At 39.8% G+C, this 23,974-nt stretch overlaps 1 protein-coding gene across 3 annotated transcripts in view; it reads right to left on the bottom strand.

The window, feature by feature from the left end:
- Positions 1-6,740: 6,740 nt before the first annotated feature.
- The window catches only part of FAM204A (family with sequence similarity 204 member A), a 31,049-nt gene continuing 13,815 nt past the window's right edge, over positions 6,741-23,974 (bottom strand). For all 3 annotated transcript variants that reach the window (XM_067709268.1, XM_067709269.1, XM_067709270.1), the window contains exons 6-8: positions 19,928-20,017; positions 7,244-7,350; positions 6,741-6,941 (exon numbers count right to left, since the gene is read on the bottom strand). In XM_067709268.1, the coding sequence (XP_067565369.1) occupies positions 6,890-6,941; positions 7,244-7,350; positions 19,928-20,017 (249 nt within the window). In that variant the 3' untranslated portion in view covers positions 6,741-6,889. The remainder of the gene's footprint in view (positions 6,942-7,243; positions 7,351-19,927; positions 20,018-23,974) is intronic.

Genomic DNA, 23,974 nt, shown 5'->3' with positions numbered 1-23,974 from the left:
AGTATCACCAGCATTGCTAAAAATGACCTATTACTAAATGTCTGATTTCACACGACGAAATACGACTAAATTACTAAATACGACCTACATTTCCTGCTCTCTGCTACCTGCCTCACTCATCCCACATCACCGTCCATAGGCACCCAACCCTCCCGCACCCCTATGCAAAGAGTCAGCAAGTCTCGTCAAGTCTTCCCCCGAACACGCCTGACATTCATGCTCTCCCCTCAATTCCCACAGCCTTGGTTTAGGTTCTCATCAGTTCTTCCCTGGGCTATTGAAATACCCTAACTGACCTATCTTCAGGTTTGCCTCCCAACTCATTTCTCATCATGCAAACATGCATTTCTTGCTTGCTTAATATGAGTTGATGTGTCCTCACTCCCTAGAGACACAAGTCCAAACTCCCCCACGCGTCTCACTGTCTGTGCGCACGGGGGCTCCAGCCACCCTCTCCAGCACCATGGTTCTCCGGCTCGGCCTCCAAACTCCCACGCTACCCCACTGCTAAACTCCTCGCTGCGCCTCCAACGTGCCATGCTGCTCCTCCTGCCTGGGATGATCTTGCTTCAACTGGTCTCCTGTATGAAGTCCCAGTTTTATCCTTTTCGACCTAAACTAAGCATCGCCTCTGCCATGACCTCGACTGACTTTCCACGGGTGGCAACTACATTCTCATCTGAGTCTTGTTGAAATGTGATTCTACTTCAGCACTCACCATACATTGTGGGAGATGCTCGGGACCTCTACCATGCGCCTTGCCTGGCAATCTGGCGGCTATTTTGATCAGCTCTGTGAACACATCCAAGTAAAATGCTTACATCAAACCACAAATAGCAGTTTGTGGTATTCAACATCATGCCTCAGTAACACCTGGCTACTACAAGTCAAGGTCACATGCAATGGTCACACGTGGCAGACACTGCTAGCTCTTTACTAAATATATTTCCTCCCCTTCCTGGGAAACAGTATACGTTTCCCAGCCTCCCTCGCAGTTAGGTGAAGTAATGAGGTTCTAGCTGGTACAAAGCGAGCAGAAGTAATGTATTCCCCTTCCAGGCCAGGCCCATCACCTCCCCTGAGTGCTATTCTATGGTTACTTCCCTTCCAGTTGACTGGGATGGTGACCCCCCAGGGTTGCTAGGAAGAGAAAGTCAGAGAGCTGCTGTCAGCCTGGACCTCTGAGTGAGTGCACGGAGCAGAGCCCCCCAGTGACAGGAACATCCTCCTTTGTCCCTTGAGCAGGAAATAAAGTGCTATTGTGTTTGAGTCATTGTAGTTTGGGGACATATTTCTTGTAGTAGTTAACATTTCCCTAACATGGGCAGGCACTGTGACACAGCCATTGTAGTATAAAGGACGTGTTGGTACAGCCTAAGAAAAACTTTAAGCTTAAAATTAGGGAGTATTGTGCAAAACAGTTGCATTCACCCCCTAGTCTCACCCCATCGGTGACCCTCACCTCTGCATGAATCTAAGAAATAAGGTGAAAGTCAGGGTGTCAATCCCACTCACTGTGAGGTGAATGCTAAGCTAGTGAGTGACCGTAAGCAGCTGCTCAGCAGACTTCACACCCTGGAGAGAACGTATACCCACAGAGCTAAAAATTTTACGTCTAAGTTATTTAATTTATTACATGTAGATTCTTCCTTTGTGTTAACAGCCTACCTAAAAATCAAGTTGTCCAACACACGCTTTATATATGTTTCCCAATCACACTGTGCTTATTCATTTTTGCATCAGCACGAGTTAGTGTCTAACATTCAGTGAATGTCTCGCAGATATCAAATAGGGAGGAATTCAAAGAAACGCAAGGCTTGTTTCACTACTCCTTGTGACATTCATAATTACTTCTAGTATCACTCACAAATGAAAACACTTTTTATTCTGGGCAGTCATAATTAGATACTATCCATCAAAAAATAAAACGTTTATAGCTGAGGCATATGCAGCCTGAAGATGAAGTGATATATTAACTTCTTGATCAAATGTCAGAACTTACAGATGAATATGAAACAGACATCAATAATTACAGCTTGTACCGCAGATGTTGGTTTCTAAACCTTTCAGTTCAATGAACAAGTAATAACTGGACAGACACACCTTTCAGATATTAGAAGTGGGAAAAGATTACCTCATTCCATACCCGTCACATAGCTGGCCCCCTGCAGCAATTCAGCAAGAGGCAGCCCATGAGCTCTGGAGGAGATGTGGGCTGGGCCTTCTAGAATGACACCAGTAAGGACACAGGAGGAACCCCAGGCAGGAGCACCCAGGAGCCAAGGCTTCTCTTGGACACTACCCTCCGTTCCCATCTCAGTCCCTTTTATTCTGTGTTTCCTTAAGAAACCTGGTCTGGATATAAAAGGCATGTACCAAAATTCAATTTTTTTCTAAATTTCCTCCTACTTGGAAAATTCTTATGTTTTACTTGAATCTACAAAGGGAGTTACTAATATTAATAAAAAGATAATTATCCCTCAGCTAATTCTTGATTTTACAAGCATATCTAAAAACCCAGCGTATCACATGGCACTTAATAGATAGTCCCACCAAAGGCCTGTAGTTGTGTTCCAGGGATCATGGTCACAAGAGCTAGCGTGGCACCACTGCCATATCTGAAGAAATTTTAGCAAAATGAACACATATCTCCAGAATACTCACAGGAGAGTAGGAGGAGATGCTGTTGAAGAAACTGCACACTTCATTTTAACACGAGAGCACAACAGTTTGACTCCTTCCTAAGTTTCTTCATGGCATCTAGATCTTTTACATGCTGCCATGTTCTCGACTGGAGTTGAGAATCCCTTTCCCAGTATGTCTTCGTGCTGATTACAGCTACAACACTGAATGTGTGCGCGCGCGTGTGTCGTGTGTCTTTTAAGGTGAGTAACGTGGAGGGAGGATAGGATAAGATAATAAAAACTAAAGAATGCAGCTCTACTCATTTTAACAAAATATACAGAGCACCCCAACCTCAAAAATGGAAAAATGGATCTCATTGTCTCAGTATGCTACTAAGGTCAAGGATAAATAAATTGATAAAAGAATCTTTTGATAGTTCATTGAAATTTACTCCATGTAGAGTCTACTTTCTAGCAGAAAGTCTCTCACTAATTTAAATCTGAAAACCTAGAAAGATGCTCTGATTATTTCATAATCAAAATTAATTCCTTGGAATGCATGCCCTGGGTTTATAACGACTTAGACTTTTCAAAGCATTTTCAGATCCATTACCATGTTAGAAAGCACTGATACCACAAACACCAATCTACATTTGGTCTTGGAAAAAGATTTTCGTGTACATATTTTGTCCAAATATTACTATTTGTTTCATGAAAGTCAAGGCTAAGACTTTACTAGAGTGTAAATTTTAAGCCAATGAATAAACAGTTGGCTTCAAAAAACATTAAACTGACATGCAAAGCATTTGTTGCTCTGCCAGATTCTAAAAATAAAAGCGACGTCTGCCAACGTGGAAGAACTTGAGTATTTTGGTTGGTTCTGAATTTGACTACCGGGTTTCACTAAGTTCATTTTCCAAAATGGGGCCTGACGTTAATGTTATACTCTTGTTTCCTCACACATTACCTCTTAAAACAAACTACTCACAACTGGCATCTTATTTAAATATTAACCTCATATATTTTTTATAGTGTAGCAGGACATACCTTTCTAAAAATGTGGTATCTTTACCTGACAAACGAAAATTTGAACATTTGAAAATCAACCTTCATATTTTAAAAATTAAGTTCAAACTTGTCTTACCGAAGAATAAGCTAAGTTATTAAAATATTTAGATAACATTTTAGACAACAGGTATCAGGGAAATCAGGAGATTTTAAAGGTGCGGTTTTAAGCTTTTAGTCAAGTTCAGGTAACATTTTATTCCTGTCCTTGGCCTGCTCCTCCCTCAGCTGTCTCTCTAAAAAACAATAAGCACGTTTAAAATATGGAGTTTTGAGATTTATGATCAGTCGCAAAAACCTGCTTAACTACTGATTTGCAGTTTTGGCCAAGGTTTTTAAGTCTGTCATCAGAACTAATTACAGCAAACCTGAGATTATATATTCAAACTCTTCTTTTGGTGAAAGAATAGAATGTTCTGCTGAAAATCAGAAACACCCTGAGGGCTCCCAAAGAAGAATGCACTATCAACTTTAATTCTCAGAACCAGTGCTGCAAAGCTCAAAATTACTGTTCTTTAGTAAGGTGTTTTAGCCTGAAGTACTCAAACAGTAAACTGTAGTTACATTAATGCCATACCCATGGCCTGAAACATATTAATCTCAGTTAACAATACCTGACATTTACATTACTAATCTAATTCAGTCATTCTGGTGGTAGTAAATGTACATGTTAAAGCTTCGGGAACTGAAGTTATTACTGATCCAAAAAGAATCTTTATTTCACTGTGACCAGACGGAAAGGACAAATGACTACACTTTGGGGGCAACCTGGGTTTTCTAAGAATAATGTCCCCATTTTAATGCTTTCATGAGTAAAATGTCTAATTCAAATTAAAACAGATTAAAAGTAAAGTGTTCCCAAATGACATGCCAGCAGGGTTAACCCAAGAAAACCAGTCCCTTCCTCTCCCTCAAACCCTCTTCCCATCCCACCCCCTCCTCGGCTGCACTGTTTTAGAGCCTTTCAAAACCCAGGCCCCGAAGAGTGGGGCCTTAGGCGTCATGGCTCCTCTTATCAAATGAATCCCCTGCTACCTGATTCCACCATAATGCCATCTACTCAGGGAAAAAGCTCCCATCCACGTGGGACCTCTGAGTGCGGGAAGTGGGCAACCTCTGGCCCCAGAGCAGGCGGAAGAAGAAGGGTCAGGGGAACTCTGGGTTCAGGGGCTCCCAAATCAGACCCTAAGGGAGGCCACTCCGGCAAGGCCTCAGCACAAGCAGAGTGGGGATGTGCCTGCAGGGGTCACTCACTGCTCTAAGGAAGTGGATCCAGGGGGAAAGGGGGGCAGAGACTGCAGGGAGATGCCTGTGCTGGGGCCCTATGCCTGAGAATACTCATACTACCTGCCTGCTCAAAGCGAACATTTTTCATGTTTCAGACAAAACCACTGGATTGTGTAGCGGATATTTCCCCCATGAAGGATTTTTTCAGAGGAAAATTTCCTATACTCTAAGTCTGTATTCACCTATAAGGAGTCTGAAATAAGATGCTGTAGCTAACCAGGGTATGATAATATCCACAGAACCCAACAGGGAATATTAAATCATAAAATGTTAGATTTTCCAATATTTAGTCTCTCTCTCCATTATGAGTTCTATAAGAAGGTACACAATCTCTTAAAATCTTGCTTTCTCTATTATACTGGCTTTTGTCACCTAAGTGGAAGCAAGATACTATTTTTGTTCTCGTAAATAGCAATTAGTTGCTCACTTATTCCAGAACACAGAAAAATAAAATATGCCACCCCAAATAAGTAAAATTTGATTAACTGTTTGTAAGTAAATAAAAAAATATGCCACCACAAATAAGTAAAATTTGATTACTGTTTGCCGATTCAGGGGACGCGGGTTCGTGCCCCGGTCCGGGAAGATCCCACATGCCGTGGAGCGGCTGGGCCCGTGAGCCATGGCCGCTGAGCCTGCGCATCCAGAGCCTGTGCTCCGCGACGGGAGAGGCCACAGCAGTGAGAAGCCCGCGTACCACAAAGAAAAATAGAATAAAATAAAACAAAAGTAACAAAATAATACTACTAGTAATATCATCATGACTCATTTTCTATGTTCCTGAATTTATATTATCAACCTAGAGAGTTTGTGTCGGACAGCAGACACCTCTGATGAAGGCTGAAGAAGGGAAGAGACCTGATGAAAGCCACAATAAGCAGTCCTTCACCTCCACTGGGCACCAAGAGGAGGTGCCAAAATACCTAGGCCTACCCCCAAATCACAACATCCAGCTGTGGTCTTGTCCATCAGCTTGTGACAATTTCTCAAAGCCCCTTCTAGTTCAGACTACGAAACACACTTTCAGTGAAAACCACTTCCCAGGGCACCAATCCCCGTTATCCTCATTCACTCACTCAGTCTCTCCAGGAGTGATGGGGAAGAGGAGAAAAAATAATCAAACCATGTTTGTTCTTAGAAGGTTCAGAGTTACACTGTCTTGAGTTATAACTGTCTAATACTATTATACCAATTTCTCTTCTAAGAACTATCTCATAATTTAAAGAACGACATGGCTGAGAGAGAGATTTAGGAAGACACTTCCAGGCAGAGAACTTGAATTTAAATCATCCTCTAAATACTACATTCTGTCCTTTTTAAAAACTGTGGTATTTAATCTGAAGGTACACAAAAATTAATCAATTGCTTTTATTATGTGACTGTGAAATATCAACTCTACTGTCTCCAATAAAGAACCAATAATTACTTTTATAACATTAAGATAAAGTCATTTGTGAAGACAGTATCTTTCTTGCACTTATGACTAATCCATTATAAACAAATGCCAATCTTAAAAACACAGCTCCAGAATAAGTGCAGTTACACTGAGTACAGATAAGAAAGTACAAGGAGCTCATTGGCTATGCTACACCAAGTGGATGAAAAGTAAAACTGATTTTATACTGGAGGTCTATATAAATAAATAAATAAAATCCTATCTTTTTTTTTCCTGTATGTATGCTTAGATTTCTTGTACAAACAACAGAATGCTCCATTTCATTCACTTCAGCAGGATGAACTCTTTAGAAAAAGACTGAAAAAAGATTTGATAATCAACTTCCAAATTTTATGCTTATTTTTTTCTATTTCCATCAATTTTCCAACATAGTTAACATGAACAGGAAAATCTTTCCAGTAAATTAAGCAACTGAAGACTCAAGTGAAGTCTCAAAGGTCTTGAAGACTCTGGCAAGTCACATATATCCCATGTTGCTTTTGGTTTCCCACCTCTTCTTTGCTTCAAACCTAAAATGAAGAATATGAAAATCCCAATTTATTTCTAAATACTTTCCTGAAGTAACATGTTTACTAAGCGCCAAAGTAAAATAAACTTTAAAAGTTTTCACATACTCCATCAATTACAAAATAAACATCGAACAGGAGGAAGAAATGCCTCCATATTTATAATCTGATAAACATTCAGCAAAGATACAAAGAATAAAATGAATAACAATTACACACAAACTGGATTCACCAAATATATCACAGGATTTCTGTAATTCCTATGAATTTAGTAGAATTACTAATTTAAAAAATCTTGAACTCACCCCCAGGCAAGTTTCTTCTTTTTCCGAGCAACCTGTGAATTTTCAGCATCCTTTTTGGCTTTTACAAAGTTGTGGCAGGCAATCGCTTTGGCAATTTTTACACCAAGCTAAGAATTACACAGGAGGAAAAGTGAAAATAAATATTCTAGCTGATACAAGAATTACAGTGATACAAATACTCGAGAATTTGTGGGTATGAAACCCATGTCGGCGTTGCTTTAGACATGCTAAGAATAGAAATTCTTATGCTCGGCCCCCCAAACCACCGAATTACAACAAATACAAAGATGTAGCTAGCCCCTATTCTCCTAACCTCCCACAGACCTTTATCCCAACTGTACCAGCCTCCCAGTCTCCCAGATGGAACTCCTTCCCACACTAAGGCCCGTCGAGGGTCCACGAGGGCTGTGGATGAAGATCTTGAAGCGCTTTCAGCATTTCAGTAGGCCAGACAGGAATTTACCCCGATAAGGCTGCACAGGCTGACAGAGACATCCAGTTTCTTTGCTCTGGGCTAGAATTACAGAAACTCAGTATGGGTGTACCCGTTATCTCACGCTGATCAGAAGCTCAGATTGGCAGTCATAGATGTGATTAATAAAACACAGGAAAGCTAATTACTACTTCATAAACACAGTTTGTGTGATGGGCAATCGCTTGTCACTCACTGATAGAAAAAGGAATACAAGGGGTGCCAAGAGGCAAAGAGGCGGGGCACCAGGACCACAGTACCGAAGTGTTCCCTCTGCCAGTCGCCCGTGCGTGCATGCTCCCCCCTTACACCCATCTGCCCCAGTGCTAGAAGGCTGAAGCAGAACAAAGCCTCCTCTCACCCCACCCCCGGAAGACTTCTCTAACTCAACCCAACAAAGTCTTTATTTCTTTATTTCTCTAGCCCTTCAGCTTCTGTGCCATAACCTATGGTACAGCTCTCTGGCCACAGAGGTGTTCCTCGGTGAGCGTCTCCAGGACAGGCATGGTAATCCCCTAGTTTTGGTGGGCTCTGATTTTAAAAATGTCCACCTATATGGATGGCTCAAAAGTATCTGTTAAGAACCCAGGTTAAACAACAAAGGCTAAAAATCTCTTCCTGGTATTTCTTGCCTTTTCTCTCTCTGTACACAGCCTACTGCATTTCAGTAGCCAGCAGACTTGTGGACAAGAGGCAAGGACCCAGAAGCTATTCTCAAGTCAAAGTATTACAGCCCAAGGTTTAGGGACCTGCTGGCCAACAGTGAGGCACGGCAGGCAGTCAGGGGCTCGTGTGGAAGGAGAGAAGCTGACTTAGGAAAGTGAGGTTTGACATGCCCCACACTCCTTTCAGCTCATCTTGGAGAACAGTTTCCTTTAGAATGAAACAAACAAGCAGTCATCAAGCACTGACCGGGGTTTATAAATGAGAACAAAAACAGATCTGATTTTTCAGTCTAGGAAAGAATACACATAAAGAAGGTAAGTAAACGGAAGCAATATGACAATCAAGCCGGCGTGCTGAGGTAGTCGACACCAAAAGGAAAGCCACTGAAGGAAGGAGGGTCGATTGTGGCTGTGAGCCCACCTGGGAAAGCAGACCAACTCGGAGCCTTCCTGACGCTCAAGCCAACACTAGCAGCAGCATCTTTTTTCACAAGGACGACATTCATTCAACCAATATCACGAGGGCACAAATGCATTATTTTGCCAGGCACTGTTGCAGGTGCTGCAGATACAGCTGTTAAAAAGAGGGCTTCGGGGGCAGGCGGGGGGGGGCAGCTGGGGAGAATGGGTTGCCAGTTACATCTGACTGCTTCAATCCCGGACCTGTTCTCTTGGCTCTCTTTTCATTTCCAGTTCTTTATTACAGAAAAATTCATATAAGTCAACTATAAAAAAGGTTAAGAATCAAAGGGCTGTAGCATCATCGTCTAAGGAGAAAACGAAGCTCTGGAAGAATGCTCTGGAATCATTTATCACGAAGATGGATTTCCTATCAACTGAAACACCATTCACTTGTCATAAATGTAAAAACATCAAGTTACGCCTGTCTGGTTAGGCTAGTCAAAACTGCAGTAACAAACAAACCCCCAGATCTCAGTGGCTGAACTTTTATTTCGTGTTTCACTTAATGTCAGCTGTGACTGGCAGGTCTCTCCATCTTGTGGTGCCAACATCTCAGCACGTGGCTTTCAAGGCGCTGTGGCAGAGGAGGAGATGGCCAGAGGGTCTCACACTGGCTCCTTAATGCTTTAGTCCAGAAGCGACACACAGCGTTTCTGCTCAAAGCCGTCTGGTCAGAACTACTCACAATTCCACCTGGCTGCGAGGCGGCTGGCCACAGGGGTGCTGGGGGACATCAGGGGAACACTAAATGCACCTAATGAACTGTCTACTGTCATAACATGCAGCTTGCCGCCTGGGTTTAAGAGGTACACTGGGTCTCTCCACATTCGTGTAGGATATTTAGTCTCCTCTCTGTCCCCCACCTCCAAAAGATAAAACACAGAACTCAGTATTTGCCTATCTAATTATATTCCTATGTTTTAGACAGCATATGCAAATTTGAAATATGATATAGTTTTGCCAGGATCACCCCCTAACTAAAGTTCCACTCAGCTAGTTTATCTTATATTTAAATTGAGCCTATACTTTTGAGCATGAAACAAAAATGACCTGAACTATATTTGCCATGTACCATTAACCCCGTGACAAAATTATTTCCTAAAACTGTTGTAAATTAAGATGCAGCTTACAGTTTTAGCTTACTGAAATTTCCCAGTATGGATTTTCTGGTTTGGGGATAGACAAACCGAAGAGCATCTCAGTGTGTCTGGACATTGACCGTGGTCATGTGATTTAAATGGGGCCTCTTCAACATGGTCATATACTCTTTACAATGTAAAAGATTTTAGTTTTCTAGCAACACGAAGGACAAACCCAGCACAATCAGCATCACAGTGAAGACTGAGAGCACATATGCCACAGAAGACATAGCACAAACTTGTTAAAAAGAATTCATTACAATGTAAGAAACATGTATTTACATGAGAGGGCTCCATCGCTTTGTAGACTAATTAAATATAGTAAATGATTAGGTACGTAGGCCATACGTTCAAGCAGACCTGTTTGTAGGAAAGGTATATTTTCTAACTGTATTTTGCCTGGGGTTAGGTTCAATGAAATGTTCTTTAACTGATGAACATTAAACAAGCCTGGTCTATGCATTTTACAGAAAGAATCTTTTAGCTTGTAATGATGATGAAAAGTCTTATCAATGTTGTGTCCTTCCCATGCTTAAAATGAATGTTTCACTTATTCCTGTGGAGAAAGTAAAAAGAATGGAAATATTTGGAAATATGGAAGGATCATGAGATCTTCTATAGAAGACACAGTTGAGAAGAAACATGTTTTCTCAGGCAAGATGACCAGCCCAAGTTCCAGAAGATAAAAGAATACCATGCTATGTTTCCGTATTACAAACAAACAATATAGGCCCACAAGAATCCCCCTTCTGCTTCTCTAAAAAGAAAAATGCATCTTCGTGCCCAATGTAAACATCACAAAAGCTTGGTCAATGGTTTTTATATTAAAAAACTGTTTCAGGTCATCAGATAACTATAGCAACACAATGTGGGAAGAAATTTTTTTAACCAAACAAAAATATATACAGAATTTCTTGCATGTGTAGCCAAAGTATCAGCATTTTCCATATAGAACATCCAATATTTTGCTGCATTTTAATTAAGGTGTCTAAACATTATCACAAAGAACTGCAAATTGGTCAGAGCAAACGGTAAGGAAAATTAAGCTCTAAAGGCTTTTTATCACCGTATTTCAGGAACCAAGGGTGTAAAATGTTCTAATTTGGGATATATTAAAAGCCATAAAAGGTCTTTCAAAAAGATTAATGGTACTTTGCTTGGATTTAAGATAAGGGCTTTAGCTGGTTGGAAAAGCAGGGCCCTGGCTGGACCCTTGAGGCATTCATCTTTACAGCCACTTGGAAGATTTGTAAAAGCGTCTGCATAACCTCAAGCAAATGCACCCGGCGACATTTTTTTAATTCCTTTCAATTTTACAGGTTTAGCATGCGTAAATCATATTGGGTTGTAAAATAGATATAATGGCACATCTTGTAACACAGTAGAGATTTTTAAAAGACAAACTCGCAAAATAAAGTTCATTTTTCTTACTAAACCTTGCCCTACTGAAGTTTGCCGGTAATCATTTGAAGCATCTGATTCAAACAGCTTAATCTAGCATCACTGTAAACTTCTTATCCATTTCATAAAATACTTTACTCACCTTTGAATTACTAGCTTGTAACAGATTTATGAAGTTTTCCTCCCTTCTGAACACTTTCAAGGCACTTATTTAAAAATACCAATTATCATACTTTAACTTTTGATGGAATAATAGGTCTCTATGAAAAAATATTTATGCCATTCTCTTTTGTTCTTTAATTAAATGAAAACAGATGTTTTCTGAAGTAAAGCGGAACCATTACTGGAGCACTTAAAGTGTTAAGGTCTTTAATTTCTATATCAGTTTGGTCGACAATTCATGATTGTCTTTACTCGAGCTCAACATTAATGTCAAGCAAGTTACCTAGGAGACGAAAGAGATCAAAGAGACAAAAACCCCTCCAATGTCTGATTAATCAAGCCTGCAAACAGCTTATTTCTTTTCGCCTGCATGCAAGTATGAAAATGAGATTCTGGGAGCCGAACATTGTGCAGATTTGTTCATTCTTATCAGAACAAAGCCAGCGGCAGCTTATTTCATGGATCATTGGCACTGTCATCAGTGCTACACAGAACGGGTGACAGCTCCTCATTTTGAGGCTTGAACAAAATTAGCAAAAAGTCGGCACAAATTAGCCTCTCATCTTTTTGGTAATATGACATTATTCATTTACTTTTTATCCAATTTTTAATTTTTTCCTTGTCAGCTATCCCTTTCTAGTGTCTCCTGCATGGCATCACAAAATGCCTTCTTAGAAACAAGCAGAGAAATAGCCAAAGCTGGAATAACATGCAAAGTTCAAAAAGCAAAGAAGAAAAAGCACTTCCAAGGACTGATGATGCTTTATTTTTTTTTTTTAGTAACTTTCAAAACTTTGCAAAAATATTAACAGCTCAGAACACCATGCAGTTAAGGAGTTTTATGAAATCGCTAGTATATTTCAATAAAGAAGATGATGTGGCTAATGTATTTCACTCAAACCACAATTTAACATGGCAGGTGCTATAGTAAATTCAGGATGTCTCCACTCGGATTGGTACCTTTCTCTCCACGGTCATACCTGAGATGCCAAAGCTCTGAGGACAGCAAATAAGCTCTGCCATATCCAGTCATTTAAACACTGACTGTAAATCAAGTCTTTCTCTCTCTGTTAGAGGAAACAGCCCAATTTCACTGTCATCTTAAAATGTGCACACACAGGTTTGCATGTTTGTGTACTACTTACATCTATGTTGTGTGCACAACTGTACAAACACCTATTATTTATTTTTATACCTACAACTTCATTATCAGTTAAATCCAAATGGTTTTTATTTCAAAGCATAACCCAACAAACCCTGTTTTTAAAATACATTATAAGATATATTTGTATAGACATATTACATATATGTGTATGTGTGTGTGTGTGTGTGTGTGCGTGTGTGTGTGTGTATGATTCACCTTGCAATTTATAAAAAAAATTTGTATTTGGTCCATGAGGTATGAGAAGATAGACTTTGATTCATATCCTCAACTCTGATTTCATAGCGGAATAGTTTATATAACACCTGGTTTAATGATAACTGTTAAGGCTTCAAATCATATGTAGATTACAGTATTCCAAAGCGGGGAGAAAAGATGTTATACTGTTGAAATCACTCCTGGATAGAGACATTTATATTCAAGCAACTTATTCCATTCATAAGGGAAAAAAGCATTAAAAAATTAACCATAAGCTGTTAGATGCTTTACACAGTCCCCATCAGAAAGACAGTTTTTTTGAAGAACTGTAGTACTGTTTTCAGCAATTTCTTTATCTCTGTTCTTCTAAGTAAGAAAGCTTATTAACAAGCTTTGAACTTAAAATCACATTTACAATAATGTGCCATCAACAGTTTTATAAGCTAATTAGAAAAAGATTAATTAATGACTGGCTGCTAATAAAATGGCAATCATGAAGAAAGAAACCATGGGTGCTAAGCTTCAACTACCACCAATTAAGAGCTAATTACAAACAAATTATATATGTGTTTTGCTGTGGGCTTTAATTTACTAAAATGGTTTTAATTAAAAGAGAAAACATGCTGATTAATTGAACTGCAGAAAAAATCTACAGTATAAACTGTGCTTTGTCTGTCTCTTTAATTAGACTTGTAACATCTGAATTTTTTTTTTAAGGTTTGTTAAAAGCACAGATAAACATAATTAAAAGAGAGTATAAGGAACACCATTCTAGGTGATCACCCAATCATTCCCCAGAGGTTAAAAGAAAATGTCCTCAGTGCAATGAGATCTAAAAAGCACACCTAGAAGCCTCAGAGGAAAACCCATCCCTCGGTACCATTTTTATTTTTCTCTTGAAGTTGGAGCATTTCTAAAATGCTCCAACTTCAAGGATGTATACCATTTTTTATAGGAAAGAACGTATCTTTAGGTTCCACGTAAAGGAATTCAACTAGGCCTTCCCTCACCTGGATAGGCATAGCAGATTTCCCATACGATGTGCTAATTGTTCATCTATATGAAATAACTGAGTTACTTTTAAGAACTAAGGAGAACAAGGCTTCAAAGAATTAAAATCACCATTTAAAGGTCCCGCATACTATGCACAGACTACAAAATGACACACAGCGGAACATCTAAATTAAAAAACCACTGAGAAATGACCAAAGTTAATGAAAGTGAGTCAGTTCTAGATGATCCTAAATGGAAGCACACACCCCTCCCACCCCTCCCTCCGCGGCAGGCAGAGCGCAGCCGGCTTCCCCAGGTGGCTGATCACTGCCAACTAACAAGAGCCTGTTCAGTGAGGGCTTTCTCTCCCTCGTGTCCTAGATTCTCTCCCAATGCTAATCAGTGAAATATACCACAAAGAAACTGGTCCTACACTCTGCTAACTGGAAAGAGAAAAAGAAAGAAAGAAAGAAAAAGTAAGGGATGGAAGTCAGCGTAGGAAAATTTCAAATAGGGGCATAAAACAAATTTTGCCAGAGTTTGCAGGCATTAGATGACTTTGTATGAAATAATATATTCTTCATATACACCCCTGGTACTAGCAAAAAAGGAAAGCTCCTTTCTGTAAAAATAAAATGTTGAAATGGAGATATTTAATTTTAAACTCTTAATATGTACAAATGAGTACTATTTAATGCATTTTTACTTTGTTTACCTTACCTTCAGTGGCTAGAAAACACAATAATTAAGAAAATAGAAAGCACCTGCCAGCCTTCATGGGTTCTAATGATAAATTCTTACAATAGCTAACTGGAATACATGTTCAGCTTCATACCTGAACAAATCGTTTTACCTTTGCAATCATGGCTGTTAAGATAGTTCTAAAACTAGTCACAAAAACAGGAAGAAAACAATTTTGCTCTCTGGAATACAGAATAAAGAGTTTAGAACCACAAGACTTGCTTCACTATAATGTCTTTCAATTTAGCCTTTTTTTTGTATGTGATGCAAACACTCTTCCTAAAATACCGAAGCTCTGAAAACAGCACTGATGAGAAGTAACTTCAAACTGATCAAGTTTGGCAGCATCTCTATCTCAAAAATGTAAACAAATGTTTCAATTCTGAACTCTAGATATGAGAATGCTCCAGGTACTTTTTGATGGATAAATCTGTCAAAATTGTACTATTTGGGGCAGGGTTTTTTTCTTTTTTGCGCGCGGGGTGGGGGGGGGGGGGCGGGCAGTGAATTCAAGCTCTTATTCCATCAGACAACATAGCATGTACATCGACATAAAATTAATAACCAAAATAACATTACAACATGAAGTATGTACCGATGTTTTCAAGGAATTAAGTTTAGCTGGTGCTGCCGAAGGCCATCCTATTTGAGTCACTTACAGAAAAGGCAACCTTTAAGGGCATGAGGTATACAAAGCGCAAACCAAATTCACAGGCCACCTCCCTTCCCCGCTCATTTCTGCCCTGACATTGTACAGCTATAATTGAAAGCAACAGACGTAGCTAACGTAGGTGTGACTCATTCGACGGGAGAAACTCACTGTCTGCTGCCAAACCACGCTGGTTTTTATCTACAGCAGGCTACCACGAAGACGCCTAGAGAAAAATTCTCTTTCCAAAATGGGAGATTCAGCTGAAGTGCAGCTTACTTTATTAAATCTAGGCTTTAGCACTTAATTTTGAGATGCTTGTTTCTCCTGGTTTCTACAAATTGGTATGATCTGGACTGTAACGAAGATGGTGTGCCAGAAAAGGCAAGCACCCAAGGACGGCATTTTCGAGGATCACTATCAATGAACGGAATGTCCTTCCAATTCAGGCCTGAGGTTAACAAGCTACGAATGTGCTCAGACACCTGTGTGCATGTGCGTGTGTGAATGTACACGTATGACATATATATATAAATAGTATTGTTTAAAAAAAGAACTTTTGTTTTCAAATTAGAACAGTTTCATCAGTATGACACAAACCCAAGTGTACTTTTCCACTTTAGCTCTCCTCCAAGACTGTTAACAACAAGGAAGGATTTAATCAACAGGACTTTTCCACTTTAGCTCTCCTCCAAGATTGTTAACAACAAAGAAGGATTTAATCAACAGGAGGGACAGTCCCAAAGCAACCACATTACTACACGGCAAAACCAAACTTGATAGCACAATCTAGCTTTCCAACATGTGAACTTGAGCCATCCCCCAAACCAGATTAAATACATCTTTAACGTCATCATTAATTTAAGGGAATATGATTCTGGAAAAATATGTGCTTGCTCTGTCATAATGCTAGTGCACTGACAGCTTTGTTCTGGCATGCCAGTTTGTTCTGTTTTGTTTTGCCCTGTTTTGAGGAACTGTTTTCAAGGCCCATTCTCAGACATGGCTCTTCTTTTGGCTTCATTTTTCTCAACACTGATGCCGCCCTATTGGTTTCACAGGCTTATAAATGTTAAACATCGAAAATTAGTTTCACTTATTATGGTTGGAAAAGGCTTTAAGAACTCTGGGGTCTGTGCCTCTGAGCAAAGGCTTTACCAGCAAGTCCCAGTCACTGCTTCTTAAAAAAAAGAAAACGGTACTGATTAAAAACCCATATACCTGATTTCCAAAAGGACACCTACCATGCACATATACATTTAATTCATAAAGGGTTTCTGCCCCAAACTCACAATTACTTACTTCGCAAAATCCCATCTTTCATATCCACAGTGATTCGCACCAAGGAGATAAACATGAGAAACTAAACCTCAAACTAAACTATTCATTCAAGAATTCCATCTTGATACTTTAGTTATTCTTCGCGGGTGTTTAATTAACACGGCATCAGTATCTCTCCAATGTCTGTGTCTGACAAGCAAAAACTTTCCAGATGTTTTTCCACTTATACAAGTAAAAGAATAGGGCCCAAATTATTGTTTTTCCTTTTAATCAGAATTCTTTAACCCCACACTACATAAATTTCTTTTACTACAACAAAGCATTATACTTGTATGGAAGTAAAAAGAACAGTTGGGGAAAATGTTTACTATCCTTACAAGTGCTAAAAATAGTATAAATTCCTAAAGCAATCTCATTCATATGTCATGAAGTGTGACAGAAAATAACAACTCTTAAAATGGAAAATACCTGGCCAGTATTATGCAATTCCCATTTCTAAAATAGCAGTCTGACAAAACAAAACACAGAAACTTAATATTCTCAAAGGAAACACAGATTTCTGAGGCCTCGGAGGCATTACTTCTGTTCCCTCTGACAAGCAGCTTCCTGCGGCAGGGAAAGGAGAGCTCACGCGTGGCCACTGATGAGGCAGACAAGGAGGGAGTGAACATGCAACCCTGGTGGACACAAGGCCACTGCAACCCCAGCCCTCCCAGCGCATCACTTAGGGAAACTATATCCAATTCCCAATTGACCAGGTTACTGAGAGATTTAGTATAGATACATAAAAGATTCTAGAATCCGGTATCTCACTGAAGGCACATTTTAGATCTGATTTGCCAGGTAAAGATGAAAAGTACAATCAAATAATGTTTTCAAGATCTTACTGTAATAATAATTGTCTTGAGCAGGAAAACAATCAGCAGTGAATACTAAAACTAGCAAGTAAAGAACAGTGAGGAAAAGCATATTTACAGTCTCAAATCATCTCCCATCTCTCCATACGATACTCATAATTATATAGGGAAGAACAGTAACGTTATAGAGGGGAAACCTGGAGACACCACCTTACCCAAATAATCAAAGGAACATAAGCAATAAATTGGACAAACAGATATCACATGCCTCCTGACATCTTGCACTGAGAAGGACACAGTATCATGTCTGTGATCTTCCTGCCAAAAAATGCATAACCTGAATCTAGTCATGAGGCAGCATCAAACAAACAAAAACTGAGGGGCATCCTACAACATAAGTGGCCTCTACTCTCCAAAAATACTAAGGTCCTGAGAAACAAAGACAGACTGAGGAAACATTCCACATTAAAGAAGACTAAAAAGACATGACCAGAAAAAAGAAAATTTTCTTTTGCTATAAAGGAAATCAGTGACATATTTGGTAAATCTAAATAAGGTACATAAATTAGAAAGAATGGTAAAGCAAATGTTAACTGTTAACATTTTGCAAATTTTGCAACTTTCTGAAAGTTTGAAATTATTTCAAGATAAAAGATTTTTTTTAAAAAAATCAAAGTGTTCAACTCTTAAAATTTTAGCATTACTAACTTTACCTAAAAGGAACACAGTGCTGCAGTAAAGTAAATGCTTCTCTCTGAATTCCCCTGGCCTCTGGTATGGGTGCTAAAAAACAGAAAAAAGACAAAAAGAAAAATAGCCAGCCATGGATGGATCACGGGCAGCCCACATTCTAACGTTACAGACCAGGGCTGGCATTACTCTTTCTTCCTTTAGCAAGGCAAAGATCTGAGGAAACTTAGTGACTGAAGAAGCCACTACAATAACTAACAGCTAACACTGAAATCCTACTGAGTTTGTGGTACCATTCAACACACCATCAAATTCACTGCATTCAAATGTAATACCTGAATCTTTCTACTTGGAAAGAGAATAATAAAATGCTATTATACTCAATGAATGCTATAATCAATGAAATCAAAATATGGTTATTTTAAAGATGAAAAGAGCAATTTTCAAACTGAAAGCACAAGAATATCATAGGCTAGGAGGGATGAATGAATCTTACCAAAAAAAAAAAAAACCCTTTTTTAAAATCTCACATTTTTGAAAGGCCACATAACTGCCATTTATGCTGCTTCTTACCTAGGTCCCAAACTCAAGCTCACAGCTTCCTAATTTTCTTTAGATTAGCCATTAATAAATGCACATACATATACATAAACATTATAAATGGAAGTATCAATATCTAATGTGACAACTGATTTTAAGGCTTAGGGGGAAAAAAAAGACAACCTGTGAATCCCTAAGCCTTGCTTCTGAACTGGTTTTCTCCCCTACATGAAAGTATAAATCCCACAAGATACTTGTGGCCAGCAACCAAAAAGAGAAAACAAACAAGCCAACATACAGCCACCAACGGTAGATGTTTTGACATCAGCGGATGTAAGAGTGGAATGGTGTTTCCATAGAAGAATTTACTGAAATAGTAATTTCACCACTAGTCTTAGTTTAGAAAAAATGTTCACAAAAATGTGAATAAGAAAGATCAGCGCACATGCCAAGAGTTTACACAGGTGACCGATGATATTCTCTATGTAATTAAACACCATGGAGTAGTTATAGTTTAAGAATGAGGCAAAGAAGGTAGGGATATATTAAAAAAGAAAGCTTTGATAGAGCTTTCTTCCTAGAAACTAGGACAAAAAAGATTTACAAAACAACGACAAAAAAACATATGCCAATTATGAGCTCTTTATGTGTGACTTTACCTAGCGATACCTGGCAGTCATTCCTAATTGGAGGAATATTCCTCCCAGAGGGTGCAAGTGAGAACCTTCTGATGCCTTGGTACTTGGAAAAAGAATATTCAATATACCTATTAGTTTTATACTATAGACTATAGGTTTTAAAAAAAAGGCTGAAAATTCTTTAGGGTTGAGGCAACTACTTAGAATATGCAGTAAGAAAGCATTCTGGGGAGCAAGGGTTAGGAACATGTTGAGAGGTGTGACATTAGAACACACGGCTGCCCTCAGGGAGAGTTAAACTGAGTTAAAGATGCAAATGGAAAAAGAAAGCTAGCCTTTTAATCATAACTGGCAAAAAGCTCTCTGAACTAGATGAAATCTAGGGGTTGAATATTAATCATGGATTATTTCCAGCACAAGATTTAGATCAGAATAATTTAATAACATTAAAGACAAAAATAAAACCCAGCATTTCGAAATAAAAGGTGGATTTAAGAGGGAAGAAAACGGAGAGAAAGGAAAATCTTAGGTCAAATACTTGAATACTGAACTTACTCATGATCACAGAAAGAACATACGCTCATTTTAGAAGATCTGGAAGCACAGAAGAGTGTCACCAGTTGGGCTGACTCACCTCTCGAGTAGCTAGCTGATTGCTGAGCTCCTCAGCCTTCTCAATGTTCCACTCTTCCACAGCCTGGTCTATGCTCTTTTCAAGGCCCGACTAGAAAGAAAAGAAACCTAAAAGTTAGAGGCAAGAAAGAAAGGCAAACATTTGCTAGTAAAGACTACGTCACAGGACCACACCAAACACATTACATATTTAGACTACTTAATTTTCACAATGATCGTATACGGTAGTTGGTACCACTCCCATTTACTGATGAGAAGGTGGTTCAGAGGTATTAAATAACTTAGCCAAGGTCAGGTCATTTCTTGAACTAAGAAAAAGGAGATGCAAATCCAAACTTATGTGACCCTTAGGACTACGCTTTCCCTTAATAACAATATAATGCTAATGATAATAAGTTAGAAATTATGGCATGCTTATTATGTGGTACACCCTGTGCTTAGTACTATAAGAAAGCTCATTTAATCCACATAACAACTCAATGAAATTATACCGTTATCCTGTTTTGAACATGAGGAAACAGAAGCTTAGACTCACTAATTTGGCCAAGGTCACAGCGTCTGTAAATGTTAAAGCCACCATCACATGAATCTAGGTTTGCCCAGAGCCTGTATTCTAAACCACCATTTTCCTCTGCCTCTTTTCACTATGGCCTATTCCTGTAACTTGAGACTTTCATTCAACAGCCCCTCCTAGTCTCTGACGATGGGATGGGTACTAAGTTGGATATTAAACATGGGAAGAAAGTTATATATGAGAATGATTGTACTTTCCTATGGAAATGTTATTTACTAGTTGAAGATACTTCAGGAAATCACAATGAAAATTTTCATGGGATCACCAAACAGGCTGTGTAGGATACATCATACTTTATGGAAAGATGCTTCTTAGAGTTAAATAACTGAGTTTTAGCTTATGGAAATAGTTACTAAAGAAAATATAACTTTTTAAAAATAGGCTAATATATGCTTCTTAGAAGAAAATTTTATCCCAACGATGGCTTATCTAGTGTATCTTCCACATTTTCAGTTAATGGACTTCTCCCTCCTTGACCTAATAAAAGAAGTCCAGGGAATGTCTCTTCCAGCAGTATACTGCTTGATTATACCAGTCAACTAAGAGAAACTTTGCTCCCATGTAGCCTTTATTGAAACAAGATTTTAAAATTGCCCACACAAAATCTGCCTAAAACGATTTTTGGAAACAAAGACCAGCAAGGTTGTCACTGATGTCTGCGTTAAAGTGAAGACTGTTCCTTCTCACAATCCCTCATTCGACAACCCAAGGGCCTGGAGGATGATTAGGCTTCTTTTAGTTGCTCCCGACTGGAGCCTGAGACTGGCGTTCAATAGCCTCTCAGAGCCTCAGAGCCCAGGCCGTGCTGCTCTACTGTTCTTTTCCCATTCTGGTCCTGTGATCATCCACCAGTCTCCAGAAATTTCTCTTTTTTGTATTTCTGCAGAATTCTTCTCCTGATAGTCCAAACAACGTCCTGGACTCACTCTTCCAACATCCTTCATTTTCAGCGCCTGCTAAATAACACCCCACCCCAGAATCTATACTCAAGGCCAGGGATTCTCCAAGTGTGGTCTGTGTACCAGGTCAGGTCTGCGAGTGATGCCAGTCTAGGAACTGAGCTTGTGCCAGTGTGCAAATCAATTACATGACTACGCACAGGTTTGTCTAGCTGACTTTGTTTAGGGGAGGAAGGGTATGGGATGGGGACAACAAGACTTTCTCAAAGAAGGAAGTAGTACACTGAGTTACACTCAGGCACAAGTTCTTTATTTCCTGGAAGCCCAATACTTTGAATACGCTTGCTCTAGGCCATGTAAGAGCTTTACAATCTAGGATTCTCTCTAAACACAAGATTCTGTCCTTCCACTTACCCCAAGTCCTTGGAGCCAGTGAACCGGCCTTGTCTTCATTTGGAACCCCATACTCTGTCACCATCGTATTTATTCTCACAGTCCTTCAGCCCCTTCCTGGAGTCTCCTATCCTGCCTCTCTGGCCTGCAACCCATGATTAACCTTTTCAAACTAGACTCTAGGCCAAAAGTTCTCAAAGTCTGAGTCTGGACCAGCAGCATTAGCACTACTTGAGAACTTGTTAAAAATGCAAATTTGAATCAGAAACTCTGGGGTTGGGGCCCAGAAATTCATTGATTCTAACCAGGCTAGAGTTTGAGAACCACTGACCTAAGCAATACCTCAGGCAACTAAGCAACTTTCTCCAACATCACATCTTGTTTTGGTTGTTCCCAACCACTTGTTTCCACTACTTTAACATCTAGGTGTCCCAGCAAAGTCAGAGAAAATCAAATGACTCAATTCACTGGCTTTACTAAATGCTCCTTTTCAAACTCAGCTGGGTGGGCTCTCAGTTCTGCCCTTGAAAGTTCCCACACTCCTTTAAGAAGTTGTTGCACGTCTTTTTCATTTTTTCAAATACCCTCAACCCTACCTCCTTTTCAGCAGATTATAACTCTACCCCTACTTCAGGAGAGGCTGAGGTGGTGGGAGAGAGGGAAGAGGATAACCAAGGGTACGTATGTACTTTCTATAATCTTCCTCTCACCCGCTTCTCACTTACTCTGTTCTTCCATCCTTATTGCCTCCAAGAAAGAATCATCTCTCTTCCCAAGACTTAGCCCACCTCCTGTGCTCATCATAATTCCACCTGCTTACACGTTATCCAGAACCCTTCTCTTTAAATTTTCTCCTCTCTCTTTTCTCCATTTTTCTCTCATCCTATAAATAAGCTTGTCCTCCCCAATCTGGACCAGGGGCTGGATGAGATGACACAGCTCACCTCCCTCAAACTGATTTCTTCTTATGTCGGTACTTCATCTCTCTCAAAAGCAGTATATCAGTTGTCCCGTGTCATCTCCCATTCTTCTCTATTCCTTCTGTCCTCATCATTCCTCTGAAACTGCTCCCTCTACAGCCATAAATGATACCATTTGTCCTCCCATCATCTCTTATGTCAACTACATCCTCATTCTTAAAACTATCTCCCCAAATGTCTATCTTAACTCTCCTCTGATGCCCCTTATCTCCTCCTGTTGTCCCCTAATTATAGCAGTCCTCAAGGTTCTGTGATTGGCCCCCTTTTCTTCTTACTCTTCCCTCTCCTCAGTATTATACTCGATCCTAGGCCTTCAATTATTTCTTATAAGCTGCTTTGTATCTCTAAATAATTCAAAACACTTGACCTCTCCCCTATACTAAGACCTGTGTCTCCAGCTGCTTGCTAGTCATCTTCATGTTGAAGGCCTTGCAGAGGCAGGGTCTTCCATGTTTATCATGTGGAAAAGCAAGCTCATCAATTCCTGCCCCGACTCTCCTTCAGGGGTGACCCCTAGTCACCCCGGGGAGAATCCTCCGTTATATTCAACGCCTCCAATCCCTGGCTCTTATTTTCACTCTGCTTTTGTAGTGTTTCTCATGTCTCCCTTCTGTGCTTCCTCAGGGCCTCATCACCTCTTGTTTGTAAGGTTTCAACCCTCGTCAAACTAGTCTTGTGTTTTCCTAAAGCAGATCCCATGTCATTACCCAGCTCCAAACACTATCACTTCTTTCCTCGTTTTGAATAGCACCCAAATCCCTTCACAACAGGGTCCCCAAATGCTTTCTCAGCCCCATCTTGGGCAAGGCTGTACTTCCTATGCTCTGGCCACATTTATCAGTCTCTTCATACTCCCTGTGCCTCTGGATGTGTTTCTCTTTGAAAAATCTTAACCACCCTTGTAAGTCTCGTGTCGAATGTTACCTTCTCTATCTCTGCAGGTTCCCTCATGCCTATACACCCGCTGACCCCACGGCACCCTCCCCGATGCCCAGTACCTAACCGCTCCCTGCTTGCTGCCGTGCCTGCACGCCACGTCTCTCTCCAGCACTTTCAACTCAGCAACCTAACAGCATCCATTCTCCAGCCTGTCCTGCTTATTCCACATAATAGGTCTGCTTGTTTCCCTCTAATTATTTAGGCTTCCTGAGATTATTTAGGACCTGAGTGCTGTACACTTTTACTCCAGGCCCTAGGATAAT

This window comes from Pseudorca crassidens, chromosome 16, assembly GCF_039906515.1.
Source record: "Pseudorca crassidens isolate mPseCra1 chromosome 16, mPseCra1.hap1, whole genome shotgun sequence".
NCBI classification, from domain to species: domain Eukaryota; kingdom Metazoa; phylum Chordata; class Mammalia; order Artiodactyla; family Delphinidae; genus Pseudorca; species Pseudorca crassidens.
This window is presented reverse-complemented; position numbering and strand designations above follow the sequence as displayed.